We start from the raw sequence: 17,226 nt of genomic DNA on the forward strand, positions 1-17,226 counted from the left end.
GCTTTAGTACTTGAATATCTACCAAAGTTTATAGTGCTTTTGGCATAAACTTCCAGAATCTGAAGTAGCAGGAAGACCTCCCTTTAGGGACACAGTACTGACGCAAAGTCTCTGGCACAATTTTCTGGTCCCCTTAGCTAAATCTCATGTCTGGATGCTGGATTCTTCACCTTTCACAGACATAAGGATAAAAACTAGTCCTTTACAGGAGTAGACGATCTTTGTTTTTTGTTTAAAATCTTTTCATGGTTGAATAAGAAATCATTTGGTCCAAATATTTCCCTTAAGTTTAGCTTTGATGCTAATCATTCAGCTTCAGGACAATTGAAACATTCTGTAACAAAAAAGATGAAAAATCTTTTATAATTTGATACACTTAAAAATACAAAAATATCCTCCTTAATTAGCAGTGCAGTTTAAATCTCCATTTTGAGTTGCCTCTAATAGGGATTAAGTGATCCATCAGCCACAAAGTCGGCTTTGCTCTGATTTTTCTGATGTTCATTTGTCTCCTCTCTTGTTTTCATGCATTTCTCTACTATTCCCATGATCTTTGATAGATCTACTTGTACCTTTCCTGAGTTCATGGGTCTAAGAGCTAAGGCTCCACTTAGTTGGTGCCTTTTATTAACCACATTGGGATAAAATCCCAAATTAAACTTGTCCTCCCTCTATATCTCTGATGAAAAGTTTGTGTTTTCAATGCAGCTAGGAGGATTGCTTTTATTAGCAATTAATGGACAAAGTTTCATGAAATGCTAATATGAAATCACAGCTGAGTGCCAGCTGTCTTAACATTCCTAAATCTCTTGGAGGAAGGAGAACATATTTATCTATCCGAGAATCCTATGTTTAAATTTAAAACAGGATTTTTCTTCATTTTTTGTTGTTCATGAGTTTATTTGATAAAGCAAATTACATCCACATTTTTGGATTGTTGTTGTTGATAGAGTCCCCAATTGTCTTTGTAGTGAGTGAGAAAAAGAAAATCTTGTGGAAAATGTTGCAGTATTAATAGAATACAATGAACTCTGCATTTGATCATCAATTTTACAGAAGATTTTGATATGCAATGGATTCCTAAATATTTTATAACCTTTGAAATACATGTAAAACATTTATAATAGGTACTGGATTTTTCTTCACTTTAAAACATGTTTGAAGCTAATTAAAAATTTATAGTTTAAGAAATCTAGCCATGTTACTGTAAAAATGTATAAAATCCAAATTCAATATTGCGTAAGTGATGAAATGAAGAAGAAATTAAGGGAACATATTTTGAAATTAATCTCATGACTATTGAGAGGGGGTATAATCTTTTAAAAAATTTCAGATTTTGTACATTTGGTGTTGATATTGAATGGGATTTTTCATTTTTTCATTTTGAGGAAGCTAGGGAAAAAACTTCATTTTGAGAAAGAGAAATCAAACTGGAAACTTTGAAAGGGATGGCTGTTCTCCCCATCCTCTTATCTCATCAGGTTTTCATATTCCACAATGTGGTTGGATGGCAGGCTTTCTGTAGCTATTGCAGCAATCCACTTTCCATTTGAACTGTTTTACTGGCATCTTCCTCATACACAAAAAATCTACTGGAATAATATACTTCTCGTTTCCACTTTTACAACAGATATTTCCTTCTATGACAGACAAAGCCCATCCTCCCCTTGGTAGCTTAATCTCTTTCATGAACCCATTTGTTTTACTTGGTATATATTGTGCATTTATTTACCTGTGTATCCCCAACAATAGGATCTATAACTCCTTTAGAACAAGGATTATTTTGGGTCTTATCTTTGTACATTTCTTCCTGGCAGAGTATTTTGCACATAGTAGTACTTAGTAGTAAGTAGTAGGCACTTAATAAATCAATTGAATGGAATTGAATGAAACAGTAAGGAAAACTACACAAACTGTGAGTTAGCAACAAATGATGTATTATGTTGCTACCATAAAATTTGAGTTTTCAACAGTATTGCCTCTTCAGAGAATTTATTTTTATGATCTTGTGAATAAGAAAATTCTAAAATAGTTTATGGACTTGCTAAGTCCCAGGAGTGGTTTTGGAGTTCCCTCTCACATTAAGAGGCCCCAACTCTGACTTTGGGGTCAGACCTGTGGGACCCTGGCTTTTAAATGGGGGGCAGGCTCTTTTTCTCATTGTTTCTAGATCTTTATGCTCCACCCTCTGAACCCTAGGAAAAATTATTTAAATCTTAAAAGGTGACTTTATGGAGGAGTGTTGGACCCAAAGTAAGGGAGATCTAAATTCAAATTTAGTCTCTGGCAATTCTTAGTTGTATGGCCTTGGGCAAGCCAGTTAAATCTCTATCTGCCTTAGTTTTCTTTTCTATAAGATGGGGATAATAATACACTTTCTTACAGTTCTTACAAGTTCTTATACCAAATGAAATATAGGTTAAAAAACCTTAAAAGGCTATTTAAATAATGAAGATGATGATGTTAAGCTCACAAATAGAGCCTTCCCAAAAGGAATTTGAAGCCTTTCTAGAAGGGTTTTCAATATACATTATTAGTCAGATTTAAGATAACTATTTCCTCCAAATTTAAATTTAAAATATAGAATTCTCATAAATGTAAATTGACAAAGACTACAAACATGATATATCCATAGCTCACAATAGATTTTCTTATACTTAATATTTTAAAATGGCACTTTTACTGGGACTCTGGGATAGTTATCTCACCTTTACTCTTGACTACTTAGATATTTACCTTAAGATCTATGATTTCTGGAAAATCAAGCCAAGGCTTGAGCTCATCTCTCTGTCAGAATTTTCCTGTATTGTTATAATTCTACTTAAGGACCATTACCTGTAATACAGTTGGCATCAACTAAAGAATCCTATACATCCCTAAAATCCAAAAGTATTCCTTACTTCCCTCTTTCCTTCCTTCCTTCCTTCCTTCCTTCCTTCCTTCCTTCCTTCCTTCCTTCCTTCTTTCCTTCCTTCCTTCCCTCCTTCCTCTTCCCTCCTTTCCTTCCTTCTTTCTTTCTTTCTTTCTTTCCTTCCTTCCTCCCCTCCTTCCTTCCCTCCTTCCTCTTCCCTCCTTTCCTTCCTTCCTTCCTTCCTTCCTTCCTTCCTTCCTTCCTTCCTTCCTTTCTTCCTTCCTTCCTTCCTTCCTTCCTTCCTTTCTTCCTTCTTTTCTTTCTTTCTTTCTTTCTTTCTTTTCTTTCTTTCTTTCTTTCTTTCTTTCTTTCTTTCTTTCTTTCTTTCTTTCTTTCTTTCTTTCTTTCTTTCTTTCTTTCTTTCTTTCTTTCCTTCCTTCCTCCCCTCCTTCCTTCCTTTCTTCCTTGCAATTGTACAGTTGAAGCTCTCTGTCCTCCATCTTGCCTCCTTCCCTGTCCCAACCACCACTTGCTCTGGCCAGAGCACAACTGGTAAACACAGATGCAGCCATACAGACTTACCTAATAACTATAGGGGCATGTGTAATAGCACTGAAAGGATTTGTGCTTTGAAGTGATCTATCTCTTTACTGACTACTTAGCAGGGAGAGAAGCCCACTCATAGATTTTAAAGGGATAAATAAGCTTCTACTCTTTATTCCTTCTTCCTTTTTAAAAAAAACAATATATTATTTTCCCCGAATCACATGTAAAGACAATTTTAACATATTTTTGTTTTCCTTTTTTTTTAGTTTTTAGTTTCAAATTCTGAGGAGGAGATAAGATGGAGGACAATGAGCCTCAAGTACAAATGCACTAATTGTACTTTTTTATGTGGCAAGACAATGGGGTTAAGTGACTTACCCAGGATCACACAGCTTAGGAAGTGTTATGTGTCTGAGGCTGGATTCAAACTCAGGTCCTCCTGATTTCAGGACCAGTGCTGTGTCCACTGCTCCATCTGACTATCCCAGGTCTTAAACATTTCTTTTATGTTGGAATTTAGTCATCTATGCTCAGGGAAAGAAAGCTAAAGTAGAAGAGGCAGCCAGGAGCCTGAGTCTCAGGCTCAGGGTTAGGCTTTTCTAGGTGCATGTGCTGCCAGGTACAAGAAGTTGCCATAGATGACAGAATTAGAGGAAAGAGGAGCTCCCCCATGTCTCATGGGATATCCAAGACAGAACCTCAGAGTCCCCATACATTCTGCAGAAAGAGGAAGAAGGGATCACAAATTGTTCTAAATCACTATTGATTAGAGAAATGCAAATTACAGCAATCATGAGGTACTATCTCACGCTGATCAGTTTGGCTAATATGACAGAAAAGAAAAATGATGAATATTGCAGAAGATGTGGGAAAACTGGGACACTAAGGTATTGTAGGTGGAGTTGTGAAGTGATCAAACCATTCTGGAGAGCAACTTGGAACTATATCCACAGGGCATACCCTTTTATCCAGCAATACCTTATTATGTCAGTATACTAAAGAGATTCAAATATAAAGTATGTATTTGGGAGGTCCTATTTGTATAAAAATATTTGCACCATCTCTTTTTGTTATCACTAAAAATTGGAAATTAAGGGAATGCCCACTAACTGGGCAATGACTGAACACGTTGTGGTATATGATTGCAATGAAATATCATTGTGCTTTAAGAATTGACAAGCAGGATGGTTTTAGAAAAACGTGGAAAGACTTAAATGAGCTAATACAAAGTGTTGTGACTAGATTCAGGAAAACATTGTATAGAGTAATAGCAATATTGTATGATAAAAGGTGAATGACTTAACTGTTTTCAGACAATCTCAAAGGACTCCTGATGAAAAATGCTGTCTCCAGAGAAAAAACTGATGTTACCTGAATACATATTGAAGCATTCTTTTTTCCCTTCCTTCCTTCCTTCTTTTTCTTTCTTTCTTTCTTTGTTTCTTTCTGAGTCTTCTTGCACAGAATGACTTAAGATGGAAACGTTTTACATGATTGCACATATAAAACATATATCAGATTGTTTACTGCCTGAGAGAGGAAAGGAGTGATAAAATTTGAAACTAAAAACTAAAAAAGAGAGCAAAAATATGTTAAAATTGTTTTTACATGTGCTTGAAGAAATATAAAAATATTATTTTAAAAAAGGAAAAAGGAATAAAGAGTAGAAGCTTATTTATTTCTTTAAAATGTATTGAGTGAGTTTGTTTCCTTGCTAAGTAGTCAGTAAGGAGATTGATTACCTCAAAGCACAAGTCCTTTCAGAGCTAACATTTATGTCCCTGTAGTTACAGTGTAAGTCTGTTTGACTGCATCTATGCTTCCCAGTTGTGCTCTGGCCAGAGCAAGTGGTGGTTGAGAAGTAAGATGGAGGGCAGTGAGCCTCAACTGATCACCCTAAGTACAAGTGCACTAATAATAGATACCCCTCCCTTTTTAGTCTCCTATTCAGACCCAGCATTATTATTTGCTTTTCATTCTGGTTCCTTGATTAAATTGTATTGGCTTAATACTGAAAGATTACAGTGTCCTAAATACAAAATATCAAGAGCTTAATAACAAAGTCCCATTGTACTATGGAGAGAGAGAGCGTGGGCTTACTCAGGAAGTACAAATATTTGAAACTATTCATCCTCAAGTAGCCAAGATTTTTTTGTAGTTATATCATATCAATAAATTAAAATCTCAGAAATATATCTGCAATTTTGATAACATCTATTTAAACTTTTTGCCAATTGAAATCTTACACATGAACTCAAAAATTTCCTATGTAAATTCTTTCTTTATCCTTCTCCACTTAATAATGGACATAGTCTTTCTGTCCACAGATCTTGTACAGAATTTTTGCAATACTTTTCAGTGCTTTTCATTTATTATTTGGTAGTTTTTTGTTTATGTATCAAAACCTAATATAATGGAAGTTCCATGAGAGTGAAGATTTTGTTTCCTCCTTAGCATACAACATGACACTTTGTTCTTTGAAAGTACCTAGTAAGTAATTTTTTAAAAATAATTGAAATCTTAAAAGATAGCTAGTTGGATCATTAGATAAGAATGCTAGACCTAGAGTTCAGAAGATCTGAATTTAATCCAGCCTCAGATACTTCTTAGCTGTGTGAACCTATAAAATTTTATTGACACATAAGTGTTTACTATGTTAATTTACATTAAGCATAAATCTTGTTAATTAAACTTTTTTCTTCTTCTTCTTCTAGTACCTCAGCTGCTGTATAAGGAGAAGCTGGATTTTTTGGTTTTTGATTATCTCTCAGAGATAACTATGTGTCTGCTAACTGCTGCAAAGGCCAAATCTCCAGTAAGTTAATCATTTATTACTGTAAGTAATTTCAAAACATCCAAACTACTACAAAGGACAACAAATAAGAGAAAATTTGGCGGGAGGGATATGGGAAATATAGTCCTTGCTTCAAGAGAGGCCGTAATTTGAACATACTTACATTAGTTTGATATTATGAAGCAGATTAAAGGGTATTTATTGATTTTCCAGGGGAATACACTAACTATAAGTATCCTTTCAACAGGACTCCTAAAGATCATGTGATTTAAAATCAATTTGTTCAAGAAATTATCTATTACATAAAGTTAGATCAGAATTTTAAATATTTTTGTATCCTGTCTCTCATCCTTCCTCATTTTAGCTCATCAATTTCTATGGATTCTACTACCATCCCTATATAAAGTTAGCGATTCAGTCCTGATCTCTCTTCTGAGTTGTAGTCCTACATTATCAGGTATATTCTGAACATCTCAGACTGGACATTCCCCTGCTCTCCTCCCCAAGTCCTCCTCTATTCCTAACTTGCCTATAACTTTCAAGTAAACCATCCTTTTCCTAGTCACCCAGATTTACAAAATTGATGTCATCCCTAACTCCCCACTTGTACTCATCCCCCATATCCAATCTAATGTCAAATCTTGTCATTTCTGCTTTCATGTGTCTTATCTATCCCTTTCTGTCCTTTCTATCTACTTTCTCTCCAACTATTACCCTAATATCTTATTACCTCTCACTTGGACTACAATTTTAATTTTAATTGTTTTTCCTTTTAATTTTTGCCTTTTAATTGTTTTTCCTGAAGTACTTTTTCTGTACATGTCATTCCTCCCCATATATACCTCTATAAACTTGTTACCACTAGGATCAAACACAAAATCTTATTTGGCATTTAACCCCCTCACAGCCTGACCCCTTTCTATGGTTCTAGCTTCTTATATTTTATTTCCCTCCATCACTTTACAATCCAGATATAGTGGTTCACTTTTATTCCTCACTCAGATCTCTCCATCTTCCAACTCCAATCATCGATAATATCTGCCTCCCATTCTTGTCATCTCTAAACCCTGTCTTTCTTGACTTCCTTCCAAACTCAGGTCAAGCTTTACTTTCTGTGGAAACAGAGACCTTTTCTCCCTAATCCCTTTTCTGCCAGTGCCTCCTTTCTCAGATGATCTTTCCCTCACACTATATACATTTGTGTGTGTATATACATATATGTGTACATGTGTACATAGATATTTGCCTAAACTTTCCCCCATCCAAATGTGAGTTCCATTAGAGAAGAGAAAGTGTTTTCCTTTTATTTATCTTCTCTGTACTTAGCACAGTGCCAGGCTCACAGTCATTCTTGATAAAATTCATTGGCTGACTGGCTGACTGAATTTGTCTGGCCTATATCCTTTATGCAATTAGCTAAAACTTTGCCAAGAATCCTAGGAATAAAAGCTGTTATAGGATTTTTATTTTTGCCACAGTTTTGGACTTGAATATTCTAATAGAAATTATAAATTGAATACTTAATTTTTGTTTTAATAATTATCTTTATTTTCCGTTTGATTCTATCTTCCAAGTTGCCTTGACTTTATGAATTATATTCGTACTAACAGATATTTAATTTGATTTAAATACTCACTTTATAAGTAGTTGATTTCTGACATTGACTTTTGTTTCATGTTTAAAGTAGCCTTACGAATTAGCTTAAAGAGGTAAATCTATTGTATTGTGTTTGTATAACAAATCTTTATGTCAGACAATTCTTATAATAAGTAATCTATCCTTTCATATTTCAGGATTTGGGTTATGTTCCTGATTTTGTCCAGACTGCAATGGCTCCATATATTAAAGATATTCATAAAAAAGGTAATCTAAAAAAAAGTACTTCTTGCATAAAGTCCAGCTTGTAGTTCATGACCCCATAAGGATCTCATAACTGAATGTGGGTGTCATGAAATTATAATTTATTATCAATAAATGTTTTATTTGTATACCCATTTTATATACCTATATACCTGGGGTCTTGTAAAAATTTCTCAGGCGAAAATGGACCATGAGTGGAAAAAATCTAAAAAGCCCTAATATAAAGCATTTTAATGTTATATTTTAAAGTGGTATATATCATTTTAAATATTAATTGATTTTTTTTTTTTTTTGCTAAGGCAATTGGGGTTAAGTAACTTGTCCAGGGTCACACAGCTAGGAAATGTTAAGTGCCTGAGATCAGATTTGAACTCAGGTCTTCCTGACTTCAGAACTGATGCTCTAACCACTGCGCCACCTAGCTGCCCCTATTAATTGAAATTTAGACATTTATGGATGCATATGTAAATAAATTTAAAGTATTTCTTTTCTTTTAATACTATAAAATATCTCTAAAGGCACTTAGTGCCTATTGGGCATTTGGGTAAATATGATGATGATGATTGACTGAACAAGAGTCATGACTTTTAATTCCTTTGAGTTTTTTGTATGTTTTATGTTCCATCTGCTATGGTAAGAGCTAGAGATAACCACCAGGTTAAGATAACTTCCCCTTAGCACCCACTGTACACATATAAGAACAGTCTAAGGAGAATGAGACATTATCATTGGTCTCTTCCTCCCTTCATTTTCTTCCAGTTGTGTAAAATGTATCTTTTGTTTGGGTATTTAAGCAACATAGTTATTCATTTTATAAATTACTTAAAATTTTAAAAGAAATTTCATGAGATTAAATGTTTATACTCTATCTTGAATTGTCTCTTAAGAAACTGATCGACATCATAATATGTTCATAGTTGAAGAGTAGATAATATAATGACATCCCAGGAAATTTTTGTTGGCAAAATAGTATCTAGTTATAGGAAATTCAATTTTCATTTCAAGGTTCTATACTCCTTGAATATAGAGGGTTCTCTTGAATAACTTTATGGACAGTAGCATCAGAAAGTGACAGTGGTATTTCAAACAACAAAATATATGAATAAAACATTTAAAAATTTTTTCCATCTTACCCTTAGCTGAAAGTAAGGTTTATCACTTAATATCTAAGGTTTATTGTAAATACCTAAAGTTTATTGTAAGTAATACAGCTGTAACAAGCATATTTAGAGTTTGAAATAATCGTGTCATATTCAAGGAGTCCACCAGCTTACAGCATTGTATCGAAATCTATATAATTATGAACCCATTGTCTCTTGGGAGGAAAGAGCTGACACTGTGAGGAAGGAAACCTTTTTAGGGAAAGAGCATGGCCTGAGTCTTGATCCAAAAGAGCAAACAGGATGTCATGTTAGATGAAATCAAAAGTCACCGGCTAACAAAAGATTCAGCAGTAGGTGAAAAAGAAGTTTAAGGCAGGTATTCCGGATTGGAAAGTCAGTCTAGGAAGTTGGAGTGAATATTAGAAGGCGGGAACTGAACTGGTCTGATTAAGGTGATGGACTGTTTCCAACACCAACATAGATTAGAAGCGTGTAATCAATGTCCTCTCATTATTTTATTGTATCACCTCACAGTGGATCTGGGTAAATAACATTGTCTTCCACAATGTCTCTCCAGGACTTAAGGCAAAGGCTAAGTAGACTAGTATTGATAGAAAACATCCAGTGTTTTTGTTGTTGTTGTTGTTGAATAATAAATTTATTTTATTTTTAATTTATGAAATAACAAGCATAATAATAATATATACTCAGTTGTACACTGTGCCAGGTCCTCTCCTTGCACCTACGGTCCTATTAGTCTACAAGATCCTAGAGTTAAGTCTATCACCTCTCTGAACCCAGAATCTCTCACTTTAGCCCATCTTGCTTGTCATAATTAAAAAGTATTGGACATGATTCTTTCACTTCAGCTAAAGGTTGGTGTGAGACCATCAAACAAGGGCTGATAGAACATAGAGACTAGATGGGGAAGAGAATAATCCCAGCTAGTAAAGAATGAATGCCCTGAGGTCTTTTTAACCTTAATAATCTTAAATTTGACCCCCTTCCATGCATGCTGAAATCTGTCTACACTGGCTTACTTTAAGTTTTTTGAGCATGACAGACCCTCTTATCTCCTGTCTCTGTGCCTTTGTATTTGCTTTCCCCATTCTCAGAATAATATTCTGTCCCCTCCCTCAAAGAAGTTTCCCTTCTAGTTTCCCTCAAATTCTACTTTCTACTAGAGGACTTGACTGGTCTTCCCAGCTACTAGTGACTTCTCCTCTTAGATTGCCTTCTCCTTTCTGCATATTCATCTCTTTTGTGCCCAGTTATTAACATGTTGTCTTCCCCTATTAGAATGTAATTTCTTTACAATCTGTTGTCTTTGTCTTTTTGTCAATTTGTCCATTTGATTGTCTTTGTATTCTCCAACTTTAGCACAGTGCCAAAACTTAATAAATGCTTGTTGACTGTTTAAATAAATCAATATAAGCGTTTATGAACCCTTTAAGACATGAAGCCTGCAATACGAATGTTGCGAGTTTCTGGGAAGGAATTAAATAAGTTCTTGAAGAATAACCACACCTGATTCTCTGCACAGTCTTACTTGGTGGTCTCATTAGCTCCCATGGGCTCAATTACCATCTAGTTTTGCATCAACAGTTGCCTGTTGGATATCTTGAACCACTGTATGTCCAGTAGACATCTAAACTCAACATTTCTAAAACTGAACTCATTATCTCTCCTCCCCAAAATCCTCCTCTTCCAAACTCCCTTGTTTCTTTTGACTGTACCATATCCTTGCAATTACTCACATTTATAACCCACACCCCTGTGTCATCATCAGCTCTTACTTACAACCCTATATATCAAATCTATTGCCAAGTCTTGCTTCTCTTATAAGCTTGTCATATCTTCACTCACACAGTCACCTCTCTGATAGTCACTATTATCACCTCATGCCTGGATTATTGCAGTGGACTGCTGGTTGCCTTACCTGCCTCAGGTGCCTTCCAGCTTCAGTACATCCTCCACTCAACTACCAAATTAATCTTCCTAAAGTACCATAACACACACACACACACACACACACACACACACACACTTCAAAAACCACTAGTGAACACATTACCTCCAGGATTAAATGCAAAATCTTTAGTTTTTCTTTTTATTGTTGTTGTTGTTGATTAATAAATTTATTTTATTTTTAATTTATGAAATAACAAGCATAATAATAATATATAATTTATAAATATCATATATATGTTACATGTATTTATATATAATAACCATAACCTAGAAGAATTCCTAAAAAGAAGATTGCACAAAAAATGACAAATCTATTATGTACAATTTACTATTCCTTTTAAATACATGATAAAGTTAATGTGTAAATTTATACCATAGAGATGCCTACCATTAGACATAAATGTGTATGTTTGTGAGTATGTGTAAATATATTATGTGTGTATTTGTGTGTGTGTATAGAATCATACTATCCATATTTCTATTTATCAGTTCTTTCTCTGGATGCAGATTGTGTCTCCCTTCCTAGGTCCTTTGTAGTCAATTTGGGCAACTGACCTGACCTCCTACCTTTCCAGTCTTCTTGTGCTTTGTTCTCTTCCACTTACTCTGTGACCTAACAACATTGATCTCCTCACTGTTCTTCAGACATATCCACTGCATCTTCATATCTTCTCACTGGCTAACCTACACACTTCCAGTGTTCTCCTTCTTCATCTCTGCTGTCAGTCTTCTACTTTCCTTCAAGATCTACCTTAAATTTCACCTTCTGCTCCCAGAGGCACTTTAAATAGATTTAGATATAGATATAAATACATGTGTATGTGTATATATATACACACATATATATGTTTCCATCTCTTCCTCTTTTCACATACACAAACACACAAACATATATAATGTAATTGTTAGTTCACTGTCTCCCCTTTAGGAGGTAAGCTCCTGAGAGTAGAGACCATGTTTTTGCCTTACTTTGCATAACTGCTCTTAGTACAATGCCTGGTTCATAGCAGGCAGTTTAAAAATCTTTGTTGATTGACTGCTTTATATCTTCATCTATCTATCTATCTATCTATCTTATCTATTTGTATGGGTTTCCCATTTCAGTTTAACAAACATTTATTAATATCTTACTGGCTTATTTCTATATCTATATCCATATCTATGTATAGATAGATATATAGATCTAGATAGATCTACAGGTAGATATAGACAGATAGATACGAGTTTTGTGTTTCAGTTTAACGAACATTTATTAAGTGCCTTACTGGCATATATTTATAGATATATGTAGATCTACATATTTATGCCTACCTATAGATATAGATATAGATAGACAGACAGATAAATGGATGGATGGATGGATGGATAGATAGATAGATGGATGGATGGACGGATGGATGGACAGACAAATAGATAGATGAATGGATGGATAGACAGACGGATAGATAGATAGATAGATAGACAGACAGATGGATGGAAAGATAGACAGGTGGATGGATAGATAGATTAATAGATAGATAGATAGATGATGGATGGACAGATAGATGGATGGATAGATAGACAGACAGAGATAGATGGATGGGTAGAAAGCAGACAGACAGACGGATACATACATACATAGATAGATAGATAGATAGAGATATGGATGGATAGATGGATAGATGGGTGGATTTCCCATTTCAGTTTAACAAACATTTATTAAGTGCCTTACTATGCTCAGGGGATGTGCTGGAACTGGATCCTAAGGATACCAAATCAAAAACAAAATGGTTCTTGCCCTCAAGGAGCTTACATTTTATGAAGAAAAAGGGTCTAGGGAAGTAGGTACAACATCTAAAGTATATGTAGAATAAAGAGAACAGAGAGAAAGATCGCACATATCTGGATATTAGGGGGTGAGGTGGGGAGAACTAGGTAGGAAGTGGTATTTAAGCTGTATTTTGAAGGAAAACCAAATTTAATTATAAGGTCTAATCAATGGATGAGGATCATTAGTACGTGATGTCTTGACCACTGGATTGACTTACTGAGTGTCAAGCCAGTGCTCCTCAGAACTGTATTCTTACTGGAATGGATTGACTTGGTAACCAGTAGACTCCATTATAGACTTTAGCTATTGGATTTCTGGTGGTTCTTTGGACCTTTTAAACTTTACAAGGACATAATAGGGAAAAGATGCAACAGACAAAACAAACAACAGTACCATGTGTCCACAGATACTTGGAAGCAAGGTGGAAAGAGGAATTAGAAATGTAGAAATTTTGACTTTTTTTCTTTTTATGGACATTTAGTTGTGGCTCAGCAGCTGTGGTGACTGTAAATTGAAAAAAACCTGTAAATGCTAATTCAAGTCTAGAAGAGAAGATTTGCCCTCCCCCTTTCCCTCAGAGAATGATGTGGACCAATAGACAAGCCATTAGCTGAGAATAAGTTTAATTCAAAGATGTTCCTGAGTGAATTGAGACATCAGTCCCTGAATTCTAGAGTTTTTACTTCCCTGAACAAAAGGGTTTTCCTTCCTCATTTGCTTCCCTTCCAGGTTCCTATCTGTGCCCATTCTCTTCCATAGATTTGAATTTTATAAGTTTATGTAGGTATTATGATATATTTTGTTATTCATGAACTTCTTGTAATATACATATATATTTTACTTATTACTAAGCAACTGGTTTGTGTTTAATATCTATGTGTCATAGTTGTAAATGGATGATTTGTATAAATAGAAAAAACACTGGTGTGGGCTTGAAAGCTAAATTGATGAGTAAGGAAAATATATTTCCTTTCAATAAATTTACCTCTAGGTGAAACATTTTTAATGTAATTGTGTGGTGGTGATCTATCTCTTTAGAGCAAGTTATAGTGAATTGAGTCAGAAATTAAGTAGGAATTTACACACCTAGTTTTGATGGATGAAGCCTCTACATAGAGTGTAGCAAAGCTACAAATTTCAGCTTAATATCAGAAAAAAGTTAGGTAAAAATTCATTTTTATTGGAAAATTTCAAAGCCTAGTGGTCACATTTGTCAGATATTGTTGTAGAGAGAATTCTTTTAAGGTTGCAGCAATTAAACTTCAAGGCTGCTGAAATCCTTCCTAATTCTGAAATTCTTTGATTCTGTGAAGGTATATAAAAGAAAGATCTTGCCTTGACAAAAATATTAAGATTCCAAAGAGTTCAAGAAGTAGAGTAGGTTGCCTTAGAAAGTATTAGACTCCACATCACCAAAGAAATTCAAAAAGAGGTTGCATTGCCCTTCAATGAATTATCAAAGACAGGGGCTGCTGTTTAGGTTCACCTGGGAACTGATGAATTCTAAATCCCTTCATCTGAGATTCTGTGATTCTCTGAATAAATATTAGTCTTTGGATCAGATTTTAAAATATTTATGTGTGTGTGTGTGTGTATATATATATATATATATATATATATATATATATATATATATATATATATATATATATATATCACTTTTCACCACTAGGAGGAACTATTCTATATCTTTAAAAATAATTATGAGGGAGGAAATTTTTAAATTTTTTTTATTTTCTCAGAAAAGTGCTAATAAAGTTTCTAAATGTTATTTATTTTTTTAAACTTTTCTCCTTTTTTGTGACTAATATTTTTTTCTAATTGTAGGAGCTGGTTTTTTCCTTGCCTTTCCATGAAGTAGCTTTTAGTCTATCATTCACCAAATAATCATTAAGGTCCTTCTATCTGCTTAGCATTGAGGTAGTCAGGATAGTCTCTGAATAATGTGGAAATTATTCCAGGCCATAAGAAGCTTATAAGCTGACATAGACCCATGAAGTCACTGTTGGACAATATGGCAAAAACTGTGTGGGACAGAAAACTCAGCCACCTTGTAATAATAGCTAAATAAAGGAATTTTGCTCTTCCTTTGCAGGCATTCGTGTCATCAGTAATGCTGGTGGGACCAATCCCCTTGCTTGTGCGAAAGCTCTTCACAGGGTGGCAAAGAAGGCTGACGTGGATTTGAAAATAGCAGTTGTCACTGGGGATGACATAATGAGTGAGGTAGGAGAACTTACAAAATGTACAAGGACACAAGAGATTTATGGGACTTATGGCACAAAGAAATTCCATTTATTTTATTTTACACTGGAGGCAGAGTGAGGCAGTGGGAACAAATTCTGGATTTAGATCCAGCCAACTTGGCTCTGCCATTTGATCTTGGGTATGTCATTGATCTGGTAAATATTGGTTGCGGTGGATTCAAATTTCTATATCTGGCTTCTGTTGTTCCTCCTTTATTGTCAAAGAGGAACTCCCTCAAAGAAGGAGATGTCTTGACTTGCCAGACTTGGATTTAAATGAGTCTGAGCTTTGCAAAGTCATCACCTCATGCTCCCACTAGACCTTTGCTTTTGTTTATCCTTCTCCCTTGAAGAGGACCCTGACATTATGTAGGAGATGCCGTGACTTGCAAATGAACTGGATCTAAGTATAAAAGGCTTTGCAGAATCACCAACCTCACTTTCTCCCCCGGAACCATCTGGGTCCAATGACCAGATATAGCTCAGTATTATTGGAGATGGGATTCAGAGGGAGGTCTTGGTCTTTTCAAACTAAGGTCTTTTCCAGATCCAGCGATTAAGGTTAGGTAAAAAATGAGGCAAAGAATGACTTCTTTTACTTTAAAAAAATCATCAGGGAGATAAGGATCCTCAAGGTTTCTGACCAAAACAGAAACAATTATTATTTATACCCACTCCCTGCCATCAGCATCCAAACAATGACCAAGTGAGGGTTGGGCTGGGACCTGTTGTTGGCCCATCAATGAAAGTCAGAGTGATTTAGGTTTAAAACATAGTCCATAAAGAAGAAATCTAGCCCATAAATACCAAGATCTCTTGCTGAGTTTCAGCAATCAAAGTATATATTCTTTTGGACATTACTATTTGTATGACCTAAGCCATATAATCTCTCTGGGTCTCAGTCTCTTCATCTATAAAATAAGTGCAACTATTTTAATCTCTATTTTACAAATGATGAATCTGATCCTGAGAAAAGATAAATGACTTAATTGTGATCACACAATTAGAGTGTTGATCTGAAAAGTAGATCTGGGATTGATTCCCCCGAGCTTGTTGTATTAACTATGTGCTAGATTAAAAAATATTTTAACAATATCACCATTATTCAACAACAGAAGATTTAGATGTATTTGTAACAGAATGCCATATGTGATAGTGGTCAAGCAGTTTTTCCTTTCCTGAGGAAGTAATTCTTTTTTACCATCATCACCACAGCTAGCATTAATATGGCAAGGTTTGCAAAGCCCTTTACATATTATCTCTTTTGAGCCTCACAACAACTCTGGGAGATAAGTACTATTATTATCCCTGTTTTACAGATGAGAAAACAGGAAAGCAGAGATTTAAGTGATTTGTCTGGGATATATAACTAGTAAGTCTCTAGGTCATTTGAACCATGTCTTCCTATTTCCAAGGCTATATCCATTGTACCACCTGGCTATCTCAAATCCTCAGTTTTCTCGTTTAGAAGAAAAATGCTTTTTAAAAAAGATTTGATTATATTCCAATTCTTTCTTGAATATGGAGTTGAATGTGTTTTAGTGACTAGACAAGAGGGTCACAGCATAACTCTATTGTCTGCCTTGTTAATCTATTATCATTTTTACTACCAATGATTTTCTGTAGTTCAAGGAAAAAATTAATTCATGAATTTGCCTCTTACTTATATTTTAGTTGATAAGTTCAAATATTTCCAAAAGTCTTGCTTATTGCTTTGATGGGGATTCACTTAGCTTCCTTGAATGAAATTCAAGTTCTATAGAATTTCAGATTTGGAAAATGTAAATACAATTTTAAGTACTAATAGTCAATTATGACCTATCATCATTATAAACATTTGGATAAACAATCAATTAGCTTATTTACTTTATTTATTGAACTAGAAATAGAAATTCAAAAATAAGCTAATTCTTTTCTCAACTAGAATTTGAAGCATTATTTACATAGATAAAATTATGACTCTTTTAGGCCTTCTGAAGTTATTTTGTCTTCTTTGATATCTTTCCCAGATCTTTTTGTTTTGTTTCTGATGGAATTGATCTTTG

At 34.5% G+C, this 17,226-nt stretch overlaps 1 protein-coding gene across 2 annotated transcripts in view; it reads left to right on the forward strand.

Annotated features, from left to right (window-relative positions):
• LOC100932208 overlaps positions 1-17,226 on the forward strand; it is a 131,358-nt gene that overhangs the window by 7,714 nt on the left and 106,418 nt on the right. For both annotated transcript variants that reach the window (XM_023505919.2, XM_023505918.2), the window contains exons 2-4: positions 6,112-6,212; positions 7,985-8,054; positions 15,031-15,161. In XM_023505919.2, coding sequence (XP_023361687.1) covers positions 6,112-6,212; positions 7,985-8,054; positions 15,031-15,161 — 302 coding nt within the window. The remainder of the gene's footprint in view (positions 1-6,111; positions 6,213-7,984; positions 8,055-15,030; positions 15,162-17,226) is intronic.

The sequence above is a fragment of the Sarcophilus harrisii genome, chromosome 6 (assembly GCF_902635505.1).
Source record: "Sarcophilus harrisii chromosome 6, mSarHar1.11, whole genome shotgun sequence".
In the NCBI taxonomy this organism is placed as follows: Eukaryota; Metazoa; Chordata; class Mammalia; order Dasyuromorphia; family Dasyuridae; genus Sarcophilus; species Sarcophilus harrisii.